At 43.4% G+C, this 21,047-nt stretch overlaps 1 protein-coding gene across 2 annotated transcripts; it reads left to right on the top strand.

Moving 5' to 3' along the window:
* The first annotated feature begins 3,665 nt into the window (after window positions 1–3,665).
* LOC311148370 (CCN family member 2-like) lies at window positions 3,666–20,817 on the top strand. Of its 2 annotated transcripts, XM_084185320.1 has the most exons (6): window positions 3,774–3,851; window positions 6,911–7,127; window positions 8,295–8,540; window positions 15,846–16,124; window positions 16,232–16,478; window positions 16,587–17,163. In XM_084185320.1, exons 1-6 carry the CDS (start codon window positions 3,780–3,782, stop codon window positions 16,948–16,950), a joined length of 1,425 nt encoding a protein of 474 aa, XP_084041446.1. In that variant the 5' UTR covers window positions 3,774–3,779; the 3' UTR covers window positions 16,951–17,163. The 2 variants fall into 2 exon arrangements, with proteins under 2 accessions (XP_084041447.1, XP_084041446.1); XM_084185321.1 differs by lacking the exons at window positions 15,846–16,124; window positions 16,232–16,478; window positions 16,587–17,163 and adding exons at window positions 10,959–11,182; window positions 19,025–20,817 and having other exon boundaries at window positions 3,666–3,851.
* Window positions 20,818–21,047: the final 230 nt, after the last annotated feature.

Genomic DNA, 21,047 nt, shown 5'->3' with positions numbered 1-21,047 from the left:
CCTGTAGCCCATCCCAACCTTGTGTAGGTCTACAATTTTATCCCTGATGTCCTTACACAGCTCTCTTGTCTTGGCCATTGTGGAGAGGTTGGAGTCTGTTTGATTGAGTGTGTGGACAGGTGTCTTTTATACAGGTAACGAGTTCAAACAGGTGCAGTTAATACAGGTAATGAGTAGAGAACAGGAGGGCTTCTTAAAGAAAAACTAACAGGTCTGTGAGAGCCGGAATTCTTACTGGTTGGTAGGTGATCAAATACTTATGTCATGCAATAAAATGCAAATTAATTACTTAAAAATCATACAATGTGATTTTCTGGATTTTCGTTTTAGATTCCGTCTCTCACAGTTGAAGTGTACCTATGATAAAAATGACAGACCTCTACATGCTTTGTAAGTAGGAAAATCTTGTTCTCCCCACTGTAGCTTGGGGGCATTGCAAATCCTGTATTTCTTGGACAGTATGAAAGTAAATAAAAAGGTGTCGAAAACAAAGTTTAGAGCAAACTGGAGTTCACTTTTGGTCTGCTGTAACTGGCTAACCACCTCACTCCCATCTGTATTGGACATGCATACTTTCATCTGTCTCATTCTATTTTCAAACCATCTCTCTTTTCTTTCCCCTTCACTCCCCAGTCCCCTCCTTTCTTTCTCCATATGAACTGTTATCATGAATTCTCATGATAGAATGGAATGTTGGACCAAGGCATTCAAACTGCATACTCATGCCCAAGTAATACTCAATTTATTGTTCTTTATTAGATCAATTTCTTAACCAAAAATGTTTCAATGGTATGTAATGGTTATGGTAGGCCTATTTAATTAATAAATGAAGTGAATGTTCCAGATTTTTGCAGAATTCTTCACCCACCCCAAGAAGATATTTCTATCTCTCCAGTCATACTGCTATGTTTAATCGGTGACCTTTATAGTAGGAACCTCTTATTTAGATTAGATGTTAGTATTCTCTGCTGCTTTGCTGTGGTTGCTGGGCAGTGCTACTCTTCACTACAGAATATCTGCATCCCAAATAGCACCCTATATAGTGCACTACTTTCGACTATGGCCCTACTATTGGTTCGGTCAAAAGTAGTGAATAGTGTGTCATTTCAGACACAGCCTTTGTTTCCTCATGGTTCCTCAGGAGTGGAACCTCTCTGTCTCTTTCACAATGGGACTAGTCATGGCCATTCAAGTTCAGCCCCATGTCAGACATATTGCTCCAGCACCATGGCAACCACAGGACAGATGAGGTTGGCATTATAAGAGGCTCGTTCTTATGTTAGCTGACTTAGATATCAATGAATTAGTTTCGGTTGCATCTAAAGTTTCGAAATGAAAACTACCTGTTTTAATGTTATTTTCTAAGCTTGACTGTCGCTATAAACAGCTGTTTATGCATAGATACAGGACCAGTCAAAAGTTTGGACACACCTACTCATTCCACGGTTTTTCTTTATTTTTTACTATTTTCTACATTGTAGAATAATAGTGAAGACATCAAAGCTATGAAAGAACACATATGGAATCATGTAGTAACCAAAAAAGTGTTCCACAAATCAAAATATATTTTATATTTGAGATTATTCAAAGTAGCCACCCTTTGCCTCGATGACTGCTTTGCACACTCTTGGCATTCTCTCAACTAGCTTCATGAGGAATGCTTTTCCAACAGTCTTGAAGGAGTTCCCACATATGCTGAGCACTTGTTGGCTGCTTTTCCTTCACTCTGTGGTCCAACTCATCCCAAACCATCTCAATTGGGTTGAGGTCAGGTGATTGTGGAGGCCAGGTCATCTGATGCAGCACTCCATCACTCTCCGTATTGGTCAAATAGCCCTTACACAGTCTGGAGGTGTGTTTTGGGTCATTGTCCTGTTGAAAAAGAAATGATAGTCCCACTAAGCGCAAACCAGATGGGATGGCATATCGCTGCAGAATGCTGTGGTAGCCATGCTGGTTAAGTGTGCCTTGAATTCTAAATAAATCACTGACAGTGTCACCTGCAAAGCACCCCCACACCATCACACCTCCTCCTCCATGCTTCACGGTGGGAACCACACATGTGGAGATCATCCGTCTACCTACTCTGCGTCTCACATAGATACTGCGGTTGGAACCAAAAATCTCAAATTTGGACTCATCAGACCAAAGGACAGATTTCCACCGGTCTAATGTCCATTGCTTGTGTTTCTTGGCCCAAGCAAGTCTCTTCTTCTTATTGGAGTCCTATAGAAGTGGTTTCTTTGCAGCAATTCGACCATGAAGGCCTGACTCATGCAGTCACCTCTGAGATGTGTCTGTTACTTGAACTCTGTGAAGCATTTATTTGGGCTGCAATTTCTGAGGCTGGTAACTCTAATTAACTTATCCTCTGCAGCAGAGGTAACTCTGGGTCTTCCTTTCCTGTGGTGGTCCTCATGAGAGCCAGTTTCATCATAGCGTTTGATGGTTTTTGCAACTGCACTTGAAGAAACTTTAAAAGTTCTTGACATTTTCCGGATTGACTGACCGTCATGTCTTAAAGTAATGATGGACTATCGTTTCTCTTTGCTTATTTGAGCTGTTCTTGCCATAATATGGACTTGGTCTTTTACCAAATAGGGTTATCTTCTGTATACCACCCCTACCTTGTCACAACACAACTGATTGGCTCAAACGCATTAAGAAGGAAATAAATTCCACAAATTAACTTTTAACAATGCACACCTGTTAATTGTAATGCATTCCAGGTGACTACCTCATGAAGCTGGTTGAGAGAATGCCAAGAGTGTGCAAAGCTCTCATCAAGGCAAAGGGTGGCTACTTTGAAGAACCTCAAAAATAAAATATATTTTGATTTGTTTAACGCATTTTTGGTTACTATATGATTCCATATGTGTTATTTCATAGTTTTGATGTCTTCACTATCATTCTACAATGTAGAAAATAGTAAAAATAATGAAAAACCCTGGAATGAGTAGGTGTGTCCAAACTTTTGACTAGTACTGTATATATATATATACATATATATACATACGTAATTGAAAGGGAAAGCGAAACCACTATCTCAAAACAGAAGGAAGATGAAAATGCATGTGGTGTGCTAATTTATAGTAGTCTACTATACAGTACTCAACTTGCAGACTGTGGTCCGGGTCAGATAAACACACATAAGACATGGAAACATTTGTAGAATTGCAAAAAAGATCTCTGTCCGATGCAAAATGTGTAGAATTTCGCGAAATTGGCTTTAAAACTGCAAAATGTTCACATGGGTTGCGAGGTGGGGGTTTGTTACTATGCCGATAAATGACAATATCCATCCATACCTTTGCCACCTAGGAAATTTGTGTGACCGGACCTTGTTAAATAGTACTTGAGTACCCCTGCAGTAAACTTTATACCTCAAATAAGTTTTAGAGGCTGTCTTACATCCTGTAGACATCCAGAAGGATAATGTATTTTTCTCCCCTCAACTTGTGCTAAGCTCTGTGAATTTAGCAGCACACCAGCAGACTGAGCGGGAGGGAGGGAGGGGAAAAAGGGCTGGAAGTGTAAATGGATGACAGTGAGTAGGAGGAATGTGAAACATTTCTGATCCCGCTCCAGTGACTGTTTACACGGCTGTCAGCTCTGTGACATCACAGCAGAGACTTTATAAATGTCACCCATGCAGAGGAATGAGTAGTTAGCCAACAGCAAGCAGCACTGTTAGCTAGCTAGCACCACTACCATCAACTTCATCACTTAGAGGTTAGACAGACACAACAGAGCAGTCCAATCAACCTACGGTCGTTTCAATGGAGATTTCAAGACAACTCAGTGACACTGTGATAGCCTTGGGTTTACTGCTCTGTATTGGTGCACTCCAGGTGAGGCCATACTGCTATTCTGCTTTTCTCTTTGTGTGTATCTGGAGGTGAACTGTACCTGTATCTTACACCTGTTGCTCAGGATGTGGACTGTCTGTGGAGATCAATGTGACTGCATTCCATTGACTGATTCCATTTGTTCCATGGAAAGATCTATCAGAAGCTTCCAGGTGGCTGTGGTTGAAGATTAAACTAAATCTGTAGAATTGATAGTTTTGATAGAACTGATTGTTTGTTTTTATGCCAGTGTTGTTTTTATTAGTAACTTACTCTAGAGCCAATTTGTAATATTTGTAACTTACTCTATAGAACATTTGTAATATTTGTAACTTACTCTATAGAACATTTGTAATATTTGTAACCTACTCTAGAGCCAATTTGTAATATTTGTAACTTACTCTAGAGCCAATTTGTAATATTTGTAACTTACTCTAGAGCGAATTTGTAATATTTGTAACTTACTCGAGCCAATTTGTAATATTTGTAACTTACTCTATAGATCATTTGTAATATTTGTAACTTACTGTATAGAACATTTGTAATATTTGTAACTTACTGTATAGAACATTTGTAATATTTGTAACTTACTCTAGAGCCAATTTGTAATATTTGTAACTTACTCTAGAGCCAATTTGTAATATTTGTAACTTACTCTAGAGCCAATTTGTAATATTTGTAACTTACTCTATAGAACATTTGTAATATTTGTAACTTACTCTAGAGCCAATTTGTAATATGTGTAACTTACTCTAGAGCCAATTTGTAATATTTGTAACTTACTCTATAGAACATTTGTAATATTTCTAACTTACTCTAGAGCCAATTTGTAATATTTGTAACTTACTCGAGCCAATTTGTAATATTTGTAACTTACTCTATAGATCATTTGTAATATTTGTAACTTACTGTATAGAACATTTGTAATATTTGTAACTTACTGTATAGAACATTTGTAATATTCGTAACTTACTCTAGAGCCAATTTGTAATATTTGTAACTTACTCTATAGAACATTTGTAATATTTGTAACTTACTCTAGAGCCAATTTGTAATATTTGTAACTTACTCTAGAGCCAATTTGTAATATGTGTAACTTACTCTATAGAACATTTGTAATATTTGTAACTTACTCTAGAGCCAATTTGTAATATTTGTAACTTACACTAGAGCCAATTTGTAATATTTGTAACTTACTCTATAGAACATTTGTAATATTTGTAACTTACTCTATAGCCAATTTGTAATATTTGTAACTTTATAGCCAATTTGTAATTTTTGTAACTTACTCTAGAGCCAATTTGTAATATTTGTAACTTATTCTATAGCCGATTTGTAATATTTGTAACTTACTCTATAGCCAATTTGTAACTTACTCTATAGCCAAGTTGTAATATTTGTAACTTATTCTATAGCCGATTTGCAATATTTGTAACTTACTCTAGAGCCAATTTGTCATTTTTATAACTTACTCTAGAGCCAATTTGTAATATTTGTAACTTACTCTAGAGCCAATTTGTAATATTTGTAACTTACTCTATAGAACATTTGTAATATTTGTAACTTACTCTAGAGCCAATTTGTAATATTTGTAACTTACTCTAGAGCCAATTTGTAATATTTGTAACTTACTCTATAGAACATTTGTAATATTTCTAACTTACTCTAGAGCCAATTTGTAATATTTGTAACTTACTCGAGCCAATTTGTAATATTTGTAACTTACTCTATAGATCATTTGTAATATTTGTAACTTACTGTATAGTACATTTGTAATATTTGTAACTTACTGTATAGAACATTTGTAATATTCGTAACCTACTCTAGAGCCAATTTGTAATATTTGTAACTTACTCTAGAGCCAATTTGTAATATTTGTAACTTACTCTAGAGCCAATTTGTAATATTTGTAACTTACTCTATAGAACATTTGTAATATTTGTAACTTACTCTAGAGCCAATTTGTAATATTTGTAACTTACACTAGAGCCAATTTGTAATATTTGTAACTTACTCTATAGAACATTTGTAATATTTGTAACTTACTCTATAGCCAATTTGTAATATTTGTAACTTTATAGCCAATTTGTAATTTTTGTAACTTACTCTAGAGCCAATTTGTAATATTTGTAACTTATTCTATAGCCGATTTGTAATATTTGTAACTTACTCTATAGCCAATTTGTAACTTACTCTATAGCCAAGTTGTAATATTTGTAACTTATTCTATAGCCGATTTGCAATATTTGTAACTTACTCTAGAGCCAATTTGTCATTTTTATAACTTACTCTAGAGACAATTTGTAATATTTGTAACTTACTCGATAGCCAATTTGTAACTTACTCTATAGCCAAGTTGTAATATTTGTAACTTATTCTATAGCCGATTTGTAATATTTGTACAAGAAGCTATTCATTGCATGATGTACCAGTATTGTACAATGCATATTACTTTATTTTTGTGTATTTTGTTATTTAGAATGGCCTAAACATTTTTTTTTTGCATTTTTGTACACTTTGATCATCATGAATAATAATGATCAACATTGGTAAATATGGATGAATGAAGAATATTGTGAATGTTTGATGTTCTATTGTATAGTTGCCACAGAGAATCGTTTGAGATGACAAATTATGTTTAAAACAATTGTAGAGTCCAAGGGAGGAATGAGATTGCTCCGTCAGTGAATAATTGAGGCCAGTATGTCCAAAGGCTGCCTGCTGTGGGTTGGCTCCATTAACTGCATGTAATTGAAAACAGGAGTATTTTGACTAGACAGTGTTGGACATAGTGTTCCCCAGACAAAGCACTTCTACCAAATACACATGCTATCAGTTGGTCAAAGAAAGGATGTTTTATTTCAGAACATAACTGCAGCATTTTTCAACTATGATGATGATGTTGATAACGATTATGATGATGGCGACAATGAAGACTATGATAATAATAATAATGATGAAGATGATAATGATGATGACGACAACAACAACAACAACTGACCTCCTACTTCTCTTGCTCTAACCTCAGCCTGCTCTAACCTTTGCCCCCTGTGTTACTCTAGGTGTGGTGTCAGCTATGCCCGGGCCCATGCCAGTGCCCCAGCCCCGTGCCCCTGTGCCCAGCTGGAGTCCCTCTGGTCCTGGATGGCTGCCAGTGCTGCCAGGTGTGTGCCCGGCAGCAGGGGGAGGCCTGCAGTGATCTGTACGTGTGTGATAGCCAGCGAGGACTGCAGTGTGACTACAGCGCCAGCTTCCCCAGCGACCCTGGAGAGTGTTCCAGTGAGTGCCAATTGTTTATTGACTTTCAGTCATAAGCAAACACAACAGTGCCACCCTTCCTAACAGTAAACCAGCAGACTCTGCCCAAGCCAAACCCAGGCCTGAAAGATTCAGAGTCAGATAAACAGTATAGACCAGGTGTGGTTTGGCTTTGCAGTCTGTGTCTGTGTGGGTGGGACAAACAGACAACTATTTTCTAACACTAAACAACCAACATCTGCCCATGACAATAAGCATATAAAGGGAGGGGGTTTGAAGCTGCACTCTATCTGAATGTCTGTATGTATGAGAGGGCCAAACAGACACTCTGTTTAGGGCCTATACTCAGCCAGCCAGCCAGCCGCAGAGCGGAGGGGCTTTAGTTTGACTGTATTCCAAAACATCTCAACCTCTATTTTCAGTGGTGGTGTTGACACACTTCCCCTGATGACTGCCCACTGAGAATGATAGATTGCAGAGACAACACACATGGATTGCAAAACAGACTCCTCAGTCTCCCCAGGCCTGGACTGTGTCCCAAATGGCACCCTATTCCCTACATAGTGTACTACTTTTGACCAGAGCAGTGCACTTAATAGGGAGTAGGGTGCCATTTGGGACACAGCCTGGTTTCCCATAACATCACATAACAACCCACAGGCTTGGCAGTAGACATGAGCCTCTTGTGTTCTTACCTCGCTCTCACACAAGCTCTGTAACTCTGTCTCTCTCTCTCCTTCTCTCTGTCTCTCTCTCTCTCTCCCTTTCTCTCTCTCTCTCTCTGTCTCTCTCTCTCTCTCTCTCTCTCTCTCTCTCTCTCTCTCTCTCTCTCTCTCTCGGTTTGAGGTTTTCCTTTCCTAATTGTATTTCCTCCAGACCAGAGCAGGGGCCATGTTCCAGGGTATGGGTTAGGGTTAGGGTGGGGCTGCCAGTCCAGGGTAAGGAGCCTAAGAGGATCTCTCTGTCCTGTTCCCACATCATACTGGGGTTCAAATACTATTTGAAATCATTTCAAATACTTTATATGTGCTTGATTGAGCTTGCCTGGCTTGATGGAGCAATAGAATAGTCCCAAAAATGCAAACCCAGCCCATCTGGACTCCAGGCAGGTTAGAGCAAACGCTCAAAGTATTTGATAGATTTCAAATAGTATTTGAACACAGGTCTGTTCTGTTCATACCCATCCAGGTCAGGAGTTGGGCTGTGAGCTGAATGGGGTTTCCTACCTGGATGGCCAGGTGTTCCAGCCCTCCTGTGCCACCCAGTGCCGCTGCCTGGGGGGAGGGGTGACCTGCGTGCCCCTGTGCCCTGAGGACGTCCGTCTGCCCAGCCCAGACTGCCCACACCCCCAGCGGGTACAGCTGCCTGGGAAGTGCTGCAAGGAGTGGGTGTGTGAGAACATGGACAATACCATAATTCAGGATGCCATCACAGGTAACATCAGGCTTGGATAACAGTCATACACTTGCCTGGTCCCAGATCTGTTTGTGCTGTATAGCCCACTACTATGGTGGTTGTCATTGGCTATACAGTACAAACAGATCTGGGACCAGGCTAGTCATCCTCTGTTCTGACGCAGGTTTCTGCTACATCTTTAAACTGGACCATCTTTAAAGGACACTGTGGATTCCAAACGTTATTTTCTGGTTTTAGACAAGCAACTTCACATATATAAGGAATTGTTCACACACAATTGGATACCACAATGACAAATGTTATTTTGTTGATCAAGCTGTAGGACAATATTTAGCATCCCACATTTATTTGAGCTCTGTCACTGACACTCACAGTCTGACGTCTTTTATTGACGGATCTTTAGCATTTTATTGGGGTGAGTCTGGCCAAATGAAAAGACACAATGTCCAAATATAACCGCAGCATTTCATTGGAAAAGTCTGGCCAGATGAAGATGCACATTATTGTTAAAATAATAAGCCCTCTTCCAGTGGACCATGTTTCCTATGTGTGCGTCCCAAATGGCACCCTATTCGCTATATAGTTCACTACTTTTGATCAAAACCGATAGTGCTCTATATAGGGAATAGGGTGCCATTTGGGACAAATCCCTAGTTTCATAACAAGACGCATGGCTAGGCTACACAACAATGAAACATAAGAAGCCCAAGGAGTCTGAAATAGTAGGTTAGGAAAATAAAACCACTAAGAAAATAAAACATCTATAATTTCTGACGCTGTCACCTAATCAAGCTATATCAATAGCTATGGAACATTTTGTTCTGAGTGTTCTAGAATTTCAAAGCCTTGACCTTTTTCCGTACTGTGTTAGAGAAACACAGCTGATCAAAAAAAACAGCTGATTATTATGACTCACAGATCCGACCGGAGATACTATCTCCATTGATAACACTGCTTTTCTGTGATATAAAAATACAAAAAGTTCCTGTCCAATTTGAGGCCATTTGAGTCAATAAGAGACATTATGACATCTGAAACACGCTGATAAAAAAAATATATATTAACAGGGAATTCATGTCAGATTACATTTTACATTACATTTTCGTCATTTAGCAGACGCTCTTATCCAGAGCGACTTACAAATTGGTGCATTCACCTTATGATAGCCAGTGGGACAACCACTTTACAATTGTAATTATTTTATTTTATTTATTTTTTGGGGGGTGGGGTAAGGGGGGGTAGAAGGATTACTTTATCCTATCCCAGGTATTCCTTAAAGAGGTGGGGTTTCAAGTGTCTCCGGAAGGTGGCGAGTGACTCCGCTGTCCTGGCGTCGTGAGGGACCTTGTTCCACCATTGGGGTGCCAGAGCAGCGAACAGTTTTGACTGGGCTGAGCGGGAACTGTGCTTCCACAGAGGTAGGGGAGCCAGTAGGCCAGAAGTGGATGAATGCAATGCCCTCGTTTGGGTGTAGGGACTGATCAGAGCCTGAAGGTACGGAGGTGCCGTTCCCCTTGCAGCTCCGTAGGCAAGCACCATGGTCTTGTAGCAGATGCGAGCTTCAACTGGAAGCCAGTGGAGTGTGCGGAGGAGCGGGGTGACGTGAGAGAACTTGGGAAGGTCGAACACCACACGGGCTGCGGCGTTCTGGATGAGTTGTAGGGGTTTAATGGCACAGGCAGGGAGCCCAGCCAACAGCGAGTTGCAGTAATCCAGACGGGAGATGACAAGTGCCTGGATTAGGACCTGTGCCGCTTCCTATGTAAGGCATGGTCGTACTCTGCAAATGTTGTAGCATGAACCTACAGGATCGGGTCACCGCCTTGATGTTTTTTTTTTTTTTTTTTGGGATGGATCAGCTTAATATTGCAGATAGATTGTATCTTCTATCAATGTAATTGTCTGCATCACTTCCAATCCCCCATGTTTTTTATATATACTCCCCTTTATTACTTTTCAACCCCGCCATCCTTTCCCTACTTGGAGTAAATTAGTGAACAACAATGCCCAGGCCTCTACTTCCGGTCTATACTTACTATCTACACCTTATGGACAGAGTTAATTTTACAATAATTCTATTATATATATATATATATATATATATATTTATTTTTTTGGCTCCTGCACCGCCTTGATGTTAGCGGAGAACGACAGGGTGTTGTCCAGGGTCACGCCAAGGCTCTTTGCACTCTGGGAGGAGGACACAACGGAGTTGTCAACCATGATGTCGAGATGAGTTTGTTTGGCTCTGATTGAATTGTTAACAGCTGGATGTCGTGACAAGTCAGTAATTCCTCATTGTCCTGTTAGTGTGCCTTCTCGAAGCGCACTGCTGTTATTCCCCATATTTCTTCTTATTTTTTTTTAGACAGCAATCAAGTATTCTTCAGGAAATTCACCATTCAGTCTCATTCTCTTCTGGCCTCCTCTCTCCAGCCTCCAGATCAGACAGGTTGTGGCCAGACCTGTCTGGTCCTCAGCAGAACCCAGCCTTCAACTGTATAGACCAGAGTACAGAGTGGAGTGTCTGCTCCCGGACTTGTGGCGTTGGGGTCTCCACGCGGGTCTCCAACAAGAACCCAGCCTGCCGGCTCGAGATGCAGAGCCGTCTTTGTAAGGTCCGGCCCTGTCAGGCACTCCAGCCACGCAGAAGCCCCATGGTGAGCCCATACCTGCCTATATAACCTCTTGTAACCCACTCCCCAACTGGCTTTGGCTATGTCAACAGGGATATTAGGTTATGTCACCAGGGATATTAGGTTATGTCAACAGGGATATTAGGTTATGTCACCAGGGATATTAGGTTATGTCAACAGGGACATTAGGTTATGTCACCAGGGATATTAGGTTATGTCAACAGGGACATTAAGTTATGTCACCAGGGATATTAGGTTATGTCAACAGGGATATTAAATTATGTCAACAGGGATTTTAGGTTATGTCAACAGGGATATTAGGCTATGTCAACAGGGATATTAGGTTATGGCAACAGGGATGTTAGGTTATGTCAACAGGGACATTAGGTTATATCAACAGGGATATTAGGTTATGTCAACCGGGATATTAAGTTATGTCAACAGGGATATTAAGTTATGTCAACAGGGATATTAGATTATTTCAACAGGGAAATTAGGTTATGTCACCATGGATGTTAGGTTATGTCAACAGGGATATTAGGTTATGTCAACAGGGATATTAGATTATGGCAACAGGGATATTAGGTTATGTCAAAAGGGATTTTCGGTTATATCAACAGGGATATTAGGTTATGTCAACCGGGATATTAAGTTATGTCAATAGGGATATTAGGTTATGTCAACAGGGATATTAGGTTATGTCAACAGGGATATTAGGTTATGTCAAAAGGGATATTAGGTTACGTCACAGGGATATTAGATATGTCAACAGGGATATTAAGTTATGTCAACAGGGATATTAGATTATTTCAACTGGGAAATTAGGTTATGTCAACATGGATATTAGGTTATGTCAACAAGGATATTAGGTTATGTCAACAGGGATATTAGATTATGGCAACAGGGATATTAGGTTATGTCAAAAGGGATTTGCGGTTATATCAACAGGGATATTAGGTTATGTCAACGGGGATAGTATGTTATGTCACAGGGATATTAGGTTATGTCAACAGGGATATTAGGTTATGTCAACAGGGATATTAGGTTATGTCAACCGGGATATTAAGTTATATCAACAGGGACATTAGGTTATGTCAACAGGGATATTAGATTATGTGAACAGGGATATTAGATTATGTCAACAGGGATAGTAGGTTATGTCATCAGGGACAATTGTCATGACTTCCGCCGAGGCTGCCTCCCCTCCTTGTTCGGGCAGGTTTCGGCGTTCGTCGTCACCAGCTTACTAGCTGCTGCCGATCCATTTATCATCACTCCACTTAATCAAACACACCTGGTCCTTATCCCCAATTAGTCATTGTATTAGTGTTCCCTCTGCTTCCTTGTCTGTGTGGGTGATTGTTTGTTGTGAGCTGTGTGTAGCTCAGTTGAGCTACCCTTACCTTGTTTGTTTGCCAGGGTAGATATTTCCCCTGTGCCTGAGTTTTGTTGTCGCATGCTTGCGCAACTGTTTATTGACGGAATAAACTTTTTGGATGCGTTTTACTCTCCTGCGCCTGACTCCTTCTATCACACGCATCACAGAACCACCCACCTTGCTATGGAGTCAGCAGGAGAAGAGCGCATGCCTGGAGTCATGGCACAGGTCCAGGAGCACTCCACGATGCTGGCCAGCTTGGGGGAAGCGATGGATCAGGTTCTTCAGGTCGTCCAATGCCTGGAGAGGAACAGACCCGATCTGTCGAGACCAGCTGGCCAACCGGATCCAGCCACCTACACCCTAGCACCAGGAGTGATCCAGATATCCCGACCATGGGCGTTTGAGGGGACAGCGGCGCTGTGCCAGGGATTCCTCCTCCAATTGGAGCTTTACTTCGCCAGCATCAGGCCGGAATCATCTGAGCGGGAGAAGGTGTCCGTCCTCGTTTCCTACCTCTGTGGGAAAGCCCTGGAGTGGGCCAACGCGGTGTGGAACGAAGGAGGCGCTGCGTTGGAGGACTACAGGGAGTTCGCTCGCCTCTTTCGGGCGGTATTCGACCACCTGCCCGAGGGTCGAGAGGCGGGTGAGCGACTGGTCCACCTGAGGCAGGGGACGAGGACCGCGCAGGACTTCGCGTTGGAGTTCCGGAAGCTGGCAGCGGGATCCGGGTGGAACGAGTGGGCCCTAATCGACCATTTCTGGTGCCATCTGCGGGAGGACGTCCGACGGGAGCTAGCCTGCCGGGACACCATGTTGTCCTTCGATAAACTGGTGGACATGGCCATTCGGTTGGACAACCTGCTGGCAGCCAGAGGACGTCCTGGTAGGGGTCTGCCCGTTTTCACCCCGGAAGACTTGGACCTCCAGCCGATGGAGCTGGGTGGAGCCGCCAGCCGAGAGAGCGGAGGAGGACAGCGACAGTGCCACTCTGGTGGCACGAAGGGACAATCCACCACACGCCGTAGTCAACGTTATTTTGGTCCTGGAGGCGGCAGGCACGGCACTCACGCATCACCCCAGGTATCGAACACCCACACTCGTTCAGAGCCCTCTGCTGCGCACTGTAAAATACTAATCTCCTTTCCTGAGCACATGGATGTTCCCCAGTGTAAGGCGCTAGTCGATTCAGGCGCAGCTGGGAACTTTATGGACAGGGCATTCGCACACCGTATAGGCATTCCATTGATTCCCCTATCCATTCCACGCCCCATCAGAGCACTTGATAGTTGACCATTAGGGTCCGAGTTGGTTAAGGAAGTTACTGCACCAGTCACCATGATTACCCAGGAGAATCATTGTGAGCAGGTGACGTTTTCCATTATTGAGTCTCCTGCTTTGCCTGTGGTATTAGGTATCCCTTGGCTAGCACTCCACAACCCCACCTTTTCATGGCCGCAGAGGGTTCTCACGGGGTGGTCGCGAGAGTGTCAGGGTAGGTGTCTAGGTGTTTCCGTTGGTGCAACCACGGTGGAAAGTCCAGACAGTACCTCCACTGTGCACATTCCCCCTGAATACCTAGATCTGGCGCAAGCGTTCTCTAAAACGCAGGCTACTAAATTACCACCTCATCGGGCGGGGGATTGCGCGATAAACCTCCGGGTAGACGCTGTACCTCCCAGGAGTCATATATACCCCCTGTCACAGGCTGAAACGGTGGCTATGGAAACATATGTCACCTTGTCCCTGCGCCAGGGGTATATATGTCCCTCCACTTCACCCGCCTCCTTGAGATTCTTCTTTGAGAAGAAGAAGGATGGAGGTCTGCGCCCGTGCATTGATTATCGACCACTGAACAGGGAGACAATAAGATGTAGTTATCCTCTCCCCCTCATTCCTTCAGTGATTGAATCAATGCATGGGGCACGCTTCTTCACCAAATTAGATCTCAGGAGTGCGTTCAACCTGGTGTGTATCCGAGAGGGAGATGAGTGGAAGACAGCATTCAGCACAACCACGGGGCATTATGAATACCTGGTGATGCCCTATGGTTTGATGAATGCTCCCTCAGTTTTCCAGTCCTTTGTGAACGAGGTGTTTCGGGACATGCTTGGTCGCGGTGTAGTGGTCTACATCGATGACATCCTGGTGTATTCTGCTACGCGAGCCGAGCATGTGTCCCTGGTTCGCAAGGTGCTGGCCCGACTGTTGGAAAATAACCTTTATGCTAAAGCAGAGAAGTGTATGTTTTTCCAGCAGTCCTTCTCTTTCCTTGGATATCGCATTTCCACCTCAGGTGTGGAGATGGAGGGAGATCACATTTCAGCCGTGCGTAATTGGCCGACTCCAACCACAGTTAAGGAGGTGCAGCGCTTCCTTGGCTTTGCCAACTATTATCTGAGGTTTATCAAGGGCTTTGGCAAGGTCGCAGCTCCCATTACCTCCCTGTTGAAGGGTGGGCCGTCCCGGCTCCGCTGGTCTGCTGAGGCTGACCTGGCCTTTAGCAAACTGCAGGGTCTGTTCACCTCAGCCCCAGTACTGGCCCACCCCGATTCATCACTACCGTTCGTAGTGGAGGTGGATGCGTCCGAGGTTGGGATAGGAGCTGAACTGTCTCAACGCTCGGGTACGCCACCCGAGCAGAACTACGGCGTTGGTGATCGGGAGCTGTTGGCTGTTGTTCGAGCCTTGACCGTGTGGAGGCATTGGCTCGAGGGGGGAAAACACCCTTTCCTCGTCTGGATGGACCACCGTAACCTGGAGTACATCCGGCCAGCGAGGAGGCTGAATCCTCGCCAGGCCAGGTGGGCCCTATTTGAGTTTACACTGTCATATATTCCGGGTACGAAGAACGTGAAGGTAGACGCGCTGTCCTGGCTGTATGACACAGAGGAGAGGCCCAGAGACAACACTCCCATACTGCCTGCCTCCTGCATTGTAGCGCCGGTAGTATGGGCGATGGACGCGGATATAGAGCAGGCATTACGCATGGATCCCTCTCCACCTCAGTGTCCAGATGGGCTGCAGTACGTGCATGCTCTTATCCGTGATCGTCTGATCTACTGAGCACACACGTCACTCTCCTCTGGTCACCCAGGTATCAGCCGTACAGTGCACTGCCTGAGCGGAAATACTGGTGGCCTACCTTGGCTAAGGACGTGAGGGTGTACGTCTCCTCCTGCTTGGTGTGCGCCCAGAGTAAGGCACCTAGGCACCTCCCAGCGGGTAAGCTACAACTGTTACCAGTTCCACAACGACCATGGTCTCACCTTAGCATTGATTTTCTAACTGATCTTCCCCTCTCCCAAGGTAACACCACCATCCTGGTCGTTGTGGACCGCTTCTCCAAGTCCTGCCGCCTCCTTCCTCTGCCCGGTCTCCCCACGGCTCTGCAGACTGCGGAGGCCCTGTTTACTCACGTCTTCCGGCACTACGGGGTACCAGAGGATATAGTGTCTGACCAGGGTCCCCAGTTCACGTCCAAGGTCTGGAAGGCGTTCATGGAACGTCTGGGGGTCTCGGTCAGCCTGACCTCTGGGTTCCACCCCGAGAGTAATGGGCAGGTGGAACGGGTAAATCAGGATGTAGGTAGGTTCCTGCGGTCCTACTGCCAGGACCGGCTGGGGGAGTGGTCGGTGCCCAGAACTCTCTCCGCCACTCCTCCACTAACCTAACTCCTTTCCAATGTGTTCTAGGTTATCAACCGGTTCTGGCACCGTGGCACCAGAGACAGACCGAGGCTCCTGCGGTGGATGACTGGTTTCAGTGCGCGGAGGAGACGTGGGATGCTACCCACGTTCACCTCCAACGCGCCATGGGTCTTCAGAAGGCCAACGCTGACCGCCACCGCAGTGAGGCCCCCGTCTTTGTACCGGGGGATCGGGTCTGGCTCTCGACCCGGAATCTGCCCCTCCGCCTGCCCTGCCGGAAGCTGAGCCCGCGGTTTGTTGGGCCGTTCAAAGTTCTGAGGAGAGTCAACGAGGTCACAAAGAGGTTATTACTTCCCCCTGATTACCGTATTAAACCCTCGTTTCATGTGTCTCTCCTCAGGCCGGTGGTAGCTGGTCCGCTCCAGGAGTCTGAAGTGCGGGAGGTCCCTCCACCTCCTCTGGACATCGAGGGGGCCCCGGCATACTCGGTCCGTTCCATCCTGGATTCGAGGTGTTGGGTGGGGGGCCTTCAGTACCTCGTGGAGTGGGAGGGGTACGGTCCGGAGGAACGGTGCGGGGTCCCGGTGAGGGATATCCGGCTCGCCCTGCTCCGCGTCCTCCTGGCTGTCCCCGAGGCCGGGGTCGGCGCGCTACTGGAGCCTTGCGTCAATGGGGTACTGTCACGACTTCCGCCGAGGCTGCCTCCCCTCCTTGTTTGGGCAGGTTTCGGTGTTCGTCGTCACCGGCTTACTAGCTGCTGGTGATCCATTTATCATCACTCCACTTGTCTTGTCTAATTATTCACACACACCTTCCTTGTCTGTGTGGGTGATTGTTTGTTGTGAGCTGTGTGTAGCTCGGTTGAGCTACCCTTACCTTGTTTGTTTACCAGTGTAGATATTTCCCCTGTGCCTGAGTTTTGTTGTCGCATGCTTGGGCAACTGTTTATCGACGGAATAAACTTTTTGGATGCATATTACTCTCCTGCGCCTGACTCCTTCTATCACATGCATCAAAACATTAGGTAATGTCAACAGGGATATTAGGTTATGTCAACAGGGATATTAGGTTATGTCAACAGGGATATTAAGTTATGTCAACATGGATATTAGGTTACGTCAACAGGGATATTAAATTATGACAACAGGGATATTAGTTTATTCAACAGGGACAGTAGGTTATGTCAACTAGGATATTAAGTTATGTTAACAGGAATATTAGGTTATGGCAACAGGGATATTAGGTTATGGCAACTAGTATATTAGGTTATGTCAACAGGGATGTTAGGTTATGTCAACACGGATATTAGATAATGTCAACAGGGATATTAGATTATGACAACAGGGATATTAGATTATGTCAACAGGGACATTAGGTTATTTCAACAGGGATATTAGGTTATGTCAACAGGCACATTAGGTTATGTCAACAGGGATATTAAGTTATGTCAACAGGGATATTAGGTTATGTCAAAAGGGATATTAGGTTATTTCAACAGGGATATTAGGTTATGTCAACAGAGATATTAGATTATGTCAACAGGGATATTAGGTTATGTCAACAGGGATTTTAGGTTATGTCAATAAGGATATTAGGTTATGTCAACCGGGATATTAAGTTTTGTCAACAGGGATGATATGTTATGTCAACAGGGATATTAGATTATGTCAACATGGATATTAGGTTATGTCAACAGGGATATTAGGTTACGTCAACAGGGACATTAGGTTATGTCAACAGGGATATTAGGTTATGTCAACAGGGATATTAGGTTATGTCAACAGGGATATTAGGTTACGTCAACAGGGACATTAGGTTATGTCAACAGGGATATTAGGTTATGTCAACAGGGATAGTAGGCTATGTCAACAATAATATAATAATATGCCATTTAGCAGATGCTTTTATCCAAAGCAACCTACAGTCATGTGTGCATACATTTTTATGTATGGGTGGTCACAGGATCGAACCCACTACCCTGGCGTTACAAGCGCCATGCTCTACCAATTGAGCTACAGAGGACCACAGGGATATTAGATTATGTCAACAGGGATATTAGATTATGTCAACATGGATATTAGGTTATGTCAACAGGGATATTAGGTTATGTCAACAGGGATATTAGGTTATGTCAACAGAGATATTAGGTTATGTAAACAGGGATATTAGGTTATGTCAACAGTGATATTAGGTTATGTCAACAGGGATATTAGATTATGTCAACAGGGGTATTAGGTTATGTCAACAGGCATATTATATTATGTCAACAGGGATAATAGTTTATGTCAACAGTGATATTATGTTATGTCAACAGGGATACTAGGTTATTTCAACAGGGATATTAGATTATTTCAACAGGGATATTAGGCTTTGTCTACAGGGATATTAGGTTTTGTCAACAGGCCTATTATATTATGTCAGCAGGGATGTTAGGTTATGGCAACAGGGATATTAGGTTATGTCATCAGGGGTATTAGGTTATTTCAACAGGGATATTAGGTTATTGCAACAGGGATATTATATAAGGTCAACAGGACCCATGCCATGCGTAGGCCTCATATGTTTTAAAATGTTCTTGTCACCTCGACTCTAATGTAAAGTGTGCAGTCCTTTATTAAATGGCCGTTCTGTCTGGTCTGGCGTATGCTTGTGTTGGAAAAGCATGTGCTATGTGTACAACATTGTACAAAAAAGTATGTATTATGGTGTTATATATTTTCTTCAATAAGTGCATTTGAGTTCATTCCTAATTTAATAAAACATAAATGAACCTCTATTCTCAGCAGCCATGAGCTCATCTAGTAGGTTAACATTGGTGATCTGTATGTGTTTTTCCAGTGGGGCCGGCGCTGCGAGCCGAGCTACAGGTCGGTGGTGCCAGTGAGACTGGTGCACCAGGGCTGCTACAGCAAACGAGTCTACCGGCCCCGGTACTGCGGCCAATGCACCGATGCCCGCTGCTGCACCCCCTACCGGACCAGCACGGCCACAGTGGCATTCCGGTGCCCCACAGGCAGGGTCCTATACCGGGCAGTCATGATGATCCAGTCCTGTGTCTGTCACTACAACTGCCCCTACTCAGCTTCAGGCCCCTATGCAGATGTACCCTACTCAGGCCCTTCACGCTCATACAGGATCCCTGCCATGTGGGGCTAGACTTGACTTTTGATTCAATCCTCTAGACCCCCTTGAGAACCAAGTGTGTCCACCGTGGCTCTCCACCTCAATCTTTTCCGCATAGGGCTTTTCCCCAGGAGATCTCCACTTTACTACTTAATGTAAGTTATGTTAGAGATCTAGAGCCCTATCCCACCCCCCTCCATGCACTGACACTTCCATACTGAGACCTGTATACACAGGACTGTCCCATTGTCCATACTAGTACACTACTTGCCAAATACATTTCTGAATACATGCCAATTACATTGCTTCTAAGTGGTATACATGTGTGGATATTGGAACAGAGCCTCTCTCTATCACGGCTGGATCCAGCAGGTGTAGCCTATACTTCATAGGATAGATAGGGGAAGTGAAATGGTCTTCTAGGTAATTAACTGGGACTGAGTTGGGGGGATAAAGCCCTGACATGACTTGACAAGCTCAGTCTGCACTAAGACCTCTACTCTATTCCATTTGATCACCTCTCATAGGGTGACCTCATGAGGAATAGAATAGGTCAATAAACCCTAGTTAGCTAGGCTGATCCCAGGTCTGTTTGTGTTTTCCTCTACTACATGGTCATTGTCAAGCCAAAAATTTGGCATGATGTTTCCACAAGGAGTTGGCAAGAGAGCAGAAACAGACTGAAAGAGCTACTGTTTAGCATATTGAAGTGAATACTGTAACACAACACGTCTTGTTTACTGATTGACCAACTGTAGTATGATATGACTAGACTAGATGACACCTGACCAGAGTCATTTGTTGCCTTTCTTGACTCATCTTAGGTCCCAGTGTTTCTCCTGGCCTCGTGACCTGACTTAGTTGAGTGAATAAGTGTTGTTACTTACATTTTCGTGAATTTCTTTTACAGAATGACACCAATCTTTGAGTTGATAGAGATTGTATCTTGACATGCAAATGCCATCTGCTATATTAGTTAGTTTGTTTGTTTGTTTATAAATGTGTCTATTTTGTGTTCTTAGTCAGATGTAATTGCACTTATTTTCTATGTTGCTGTAAATATAAACCATTCTTATGCTTTTTGAAACATACAATTGTATCGCTGATTTTATACTTTGTCCAAACAGTTTTCCATTCACAATGCCTTTTTGTGTAAAGCTTGAGCTCATTTGTACATTGCATATTATTCATGAATTATATTACTATATTGAGATGTTGTTGTTGTAATTTCTGCTGTAACTTTCCCATAAAACTCCTTATGATTGATTAGTAATTTGTGTGCTGATATAGAATTTCAACAAACACACACCATAGCGTCCCAAATTCAGAAAGCCATGTAACTTCATTTTCATCTAGTGGCTTCTATTGGACTCACAGTATCAGTGCAAAGAGTTGTGTGATATGAAACTGAATAGGAAACTGACTGGTTCTAAATTTATGTAATTTATTTTGTTGTAAAATTACTGAATGTTGATCTTGATCATAAAGTTCTGTTCTAGCCTTTCCTCAAAAAGCATCTTGTTTCAAACCACCGTTACACAACTGAACGAAATAAGGTGAGAGGTAAAACTACCTATAAAGTGAAAGGGAAAGGGGAATACCTAGTCAGTTGTACAACTGAATGCATTCAACTGAAATGTGTCTTCCGCATTTAACCCAACCCCTCTGAATCAGAGAGTTGGGGGAGGCTGCCTTAATCGACATCATCTATATTAATTCACTGTGTGTGTGTGTGTGT

This window comes from Coregonus lavaretus (genome assembly GCF_964263955.1).
Source record: "Coregonus lavaretus genome assembly, chromosome: 20".
NCBI lineage: Eukaryota > Metazoa > Chordata > Actinopteri > Salmoniformes > Salmonidae > Coregonus > Coregonus lavaretus.
The sequence above is the reverse complement of the archived record's forward strand: the minus strand, read 5'-3'. Positions and strand labels throughout refer to the sequence as shown.

Coding starts and splice junctions, on each gene's coding strand:
- LOC311148370 (XM_084185320.1), top strand. CDS start 3,780: ATGGAGATTTCAAGACAACTCAGTGACACTGTGATAGCCTTGGGTTTA. Junction 8,541..15,845: donor AATTCAGGATGCCATCACAG/GTAACATCAGGC, acceptor CCCTCTCCCAAG/GTAACACCACCATCCTGGTC. Junction 16,479..16,586: donor TGCCGGAAGCTGAGCCCGCG/GTTTGTTGGGCC, acceptor GTCTCTCCTCAG/GCCGGTGGTAGCTGGTCCGC.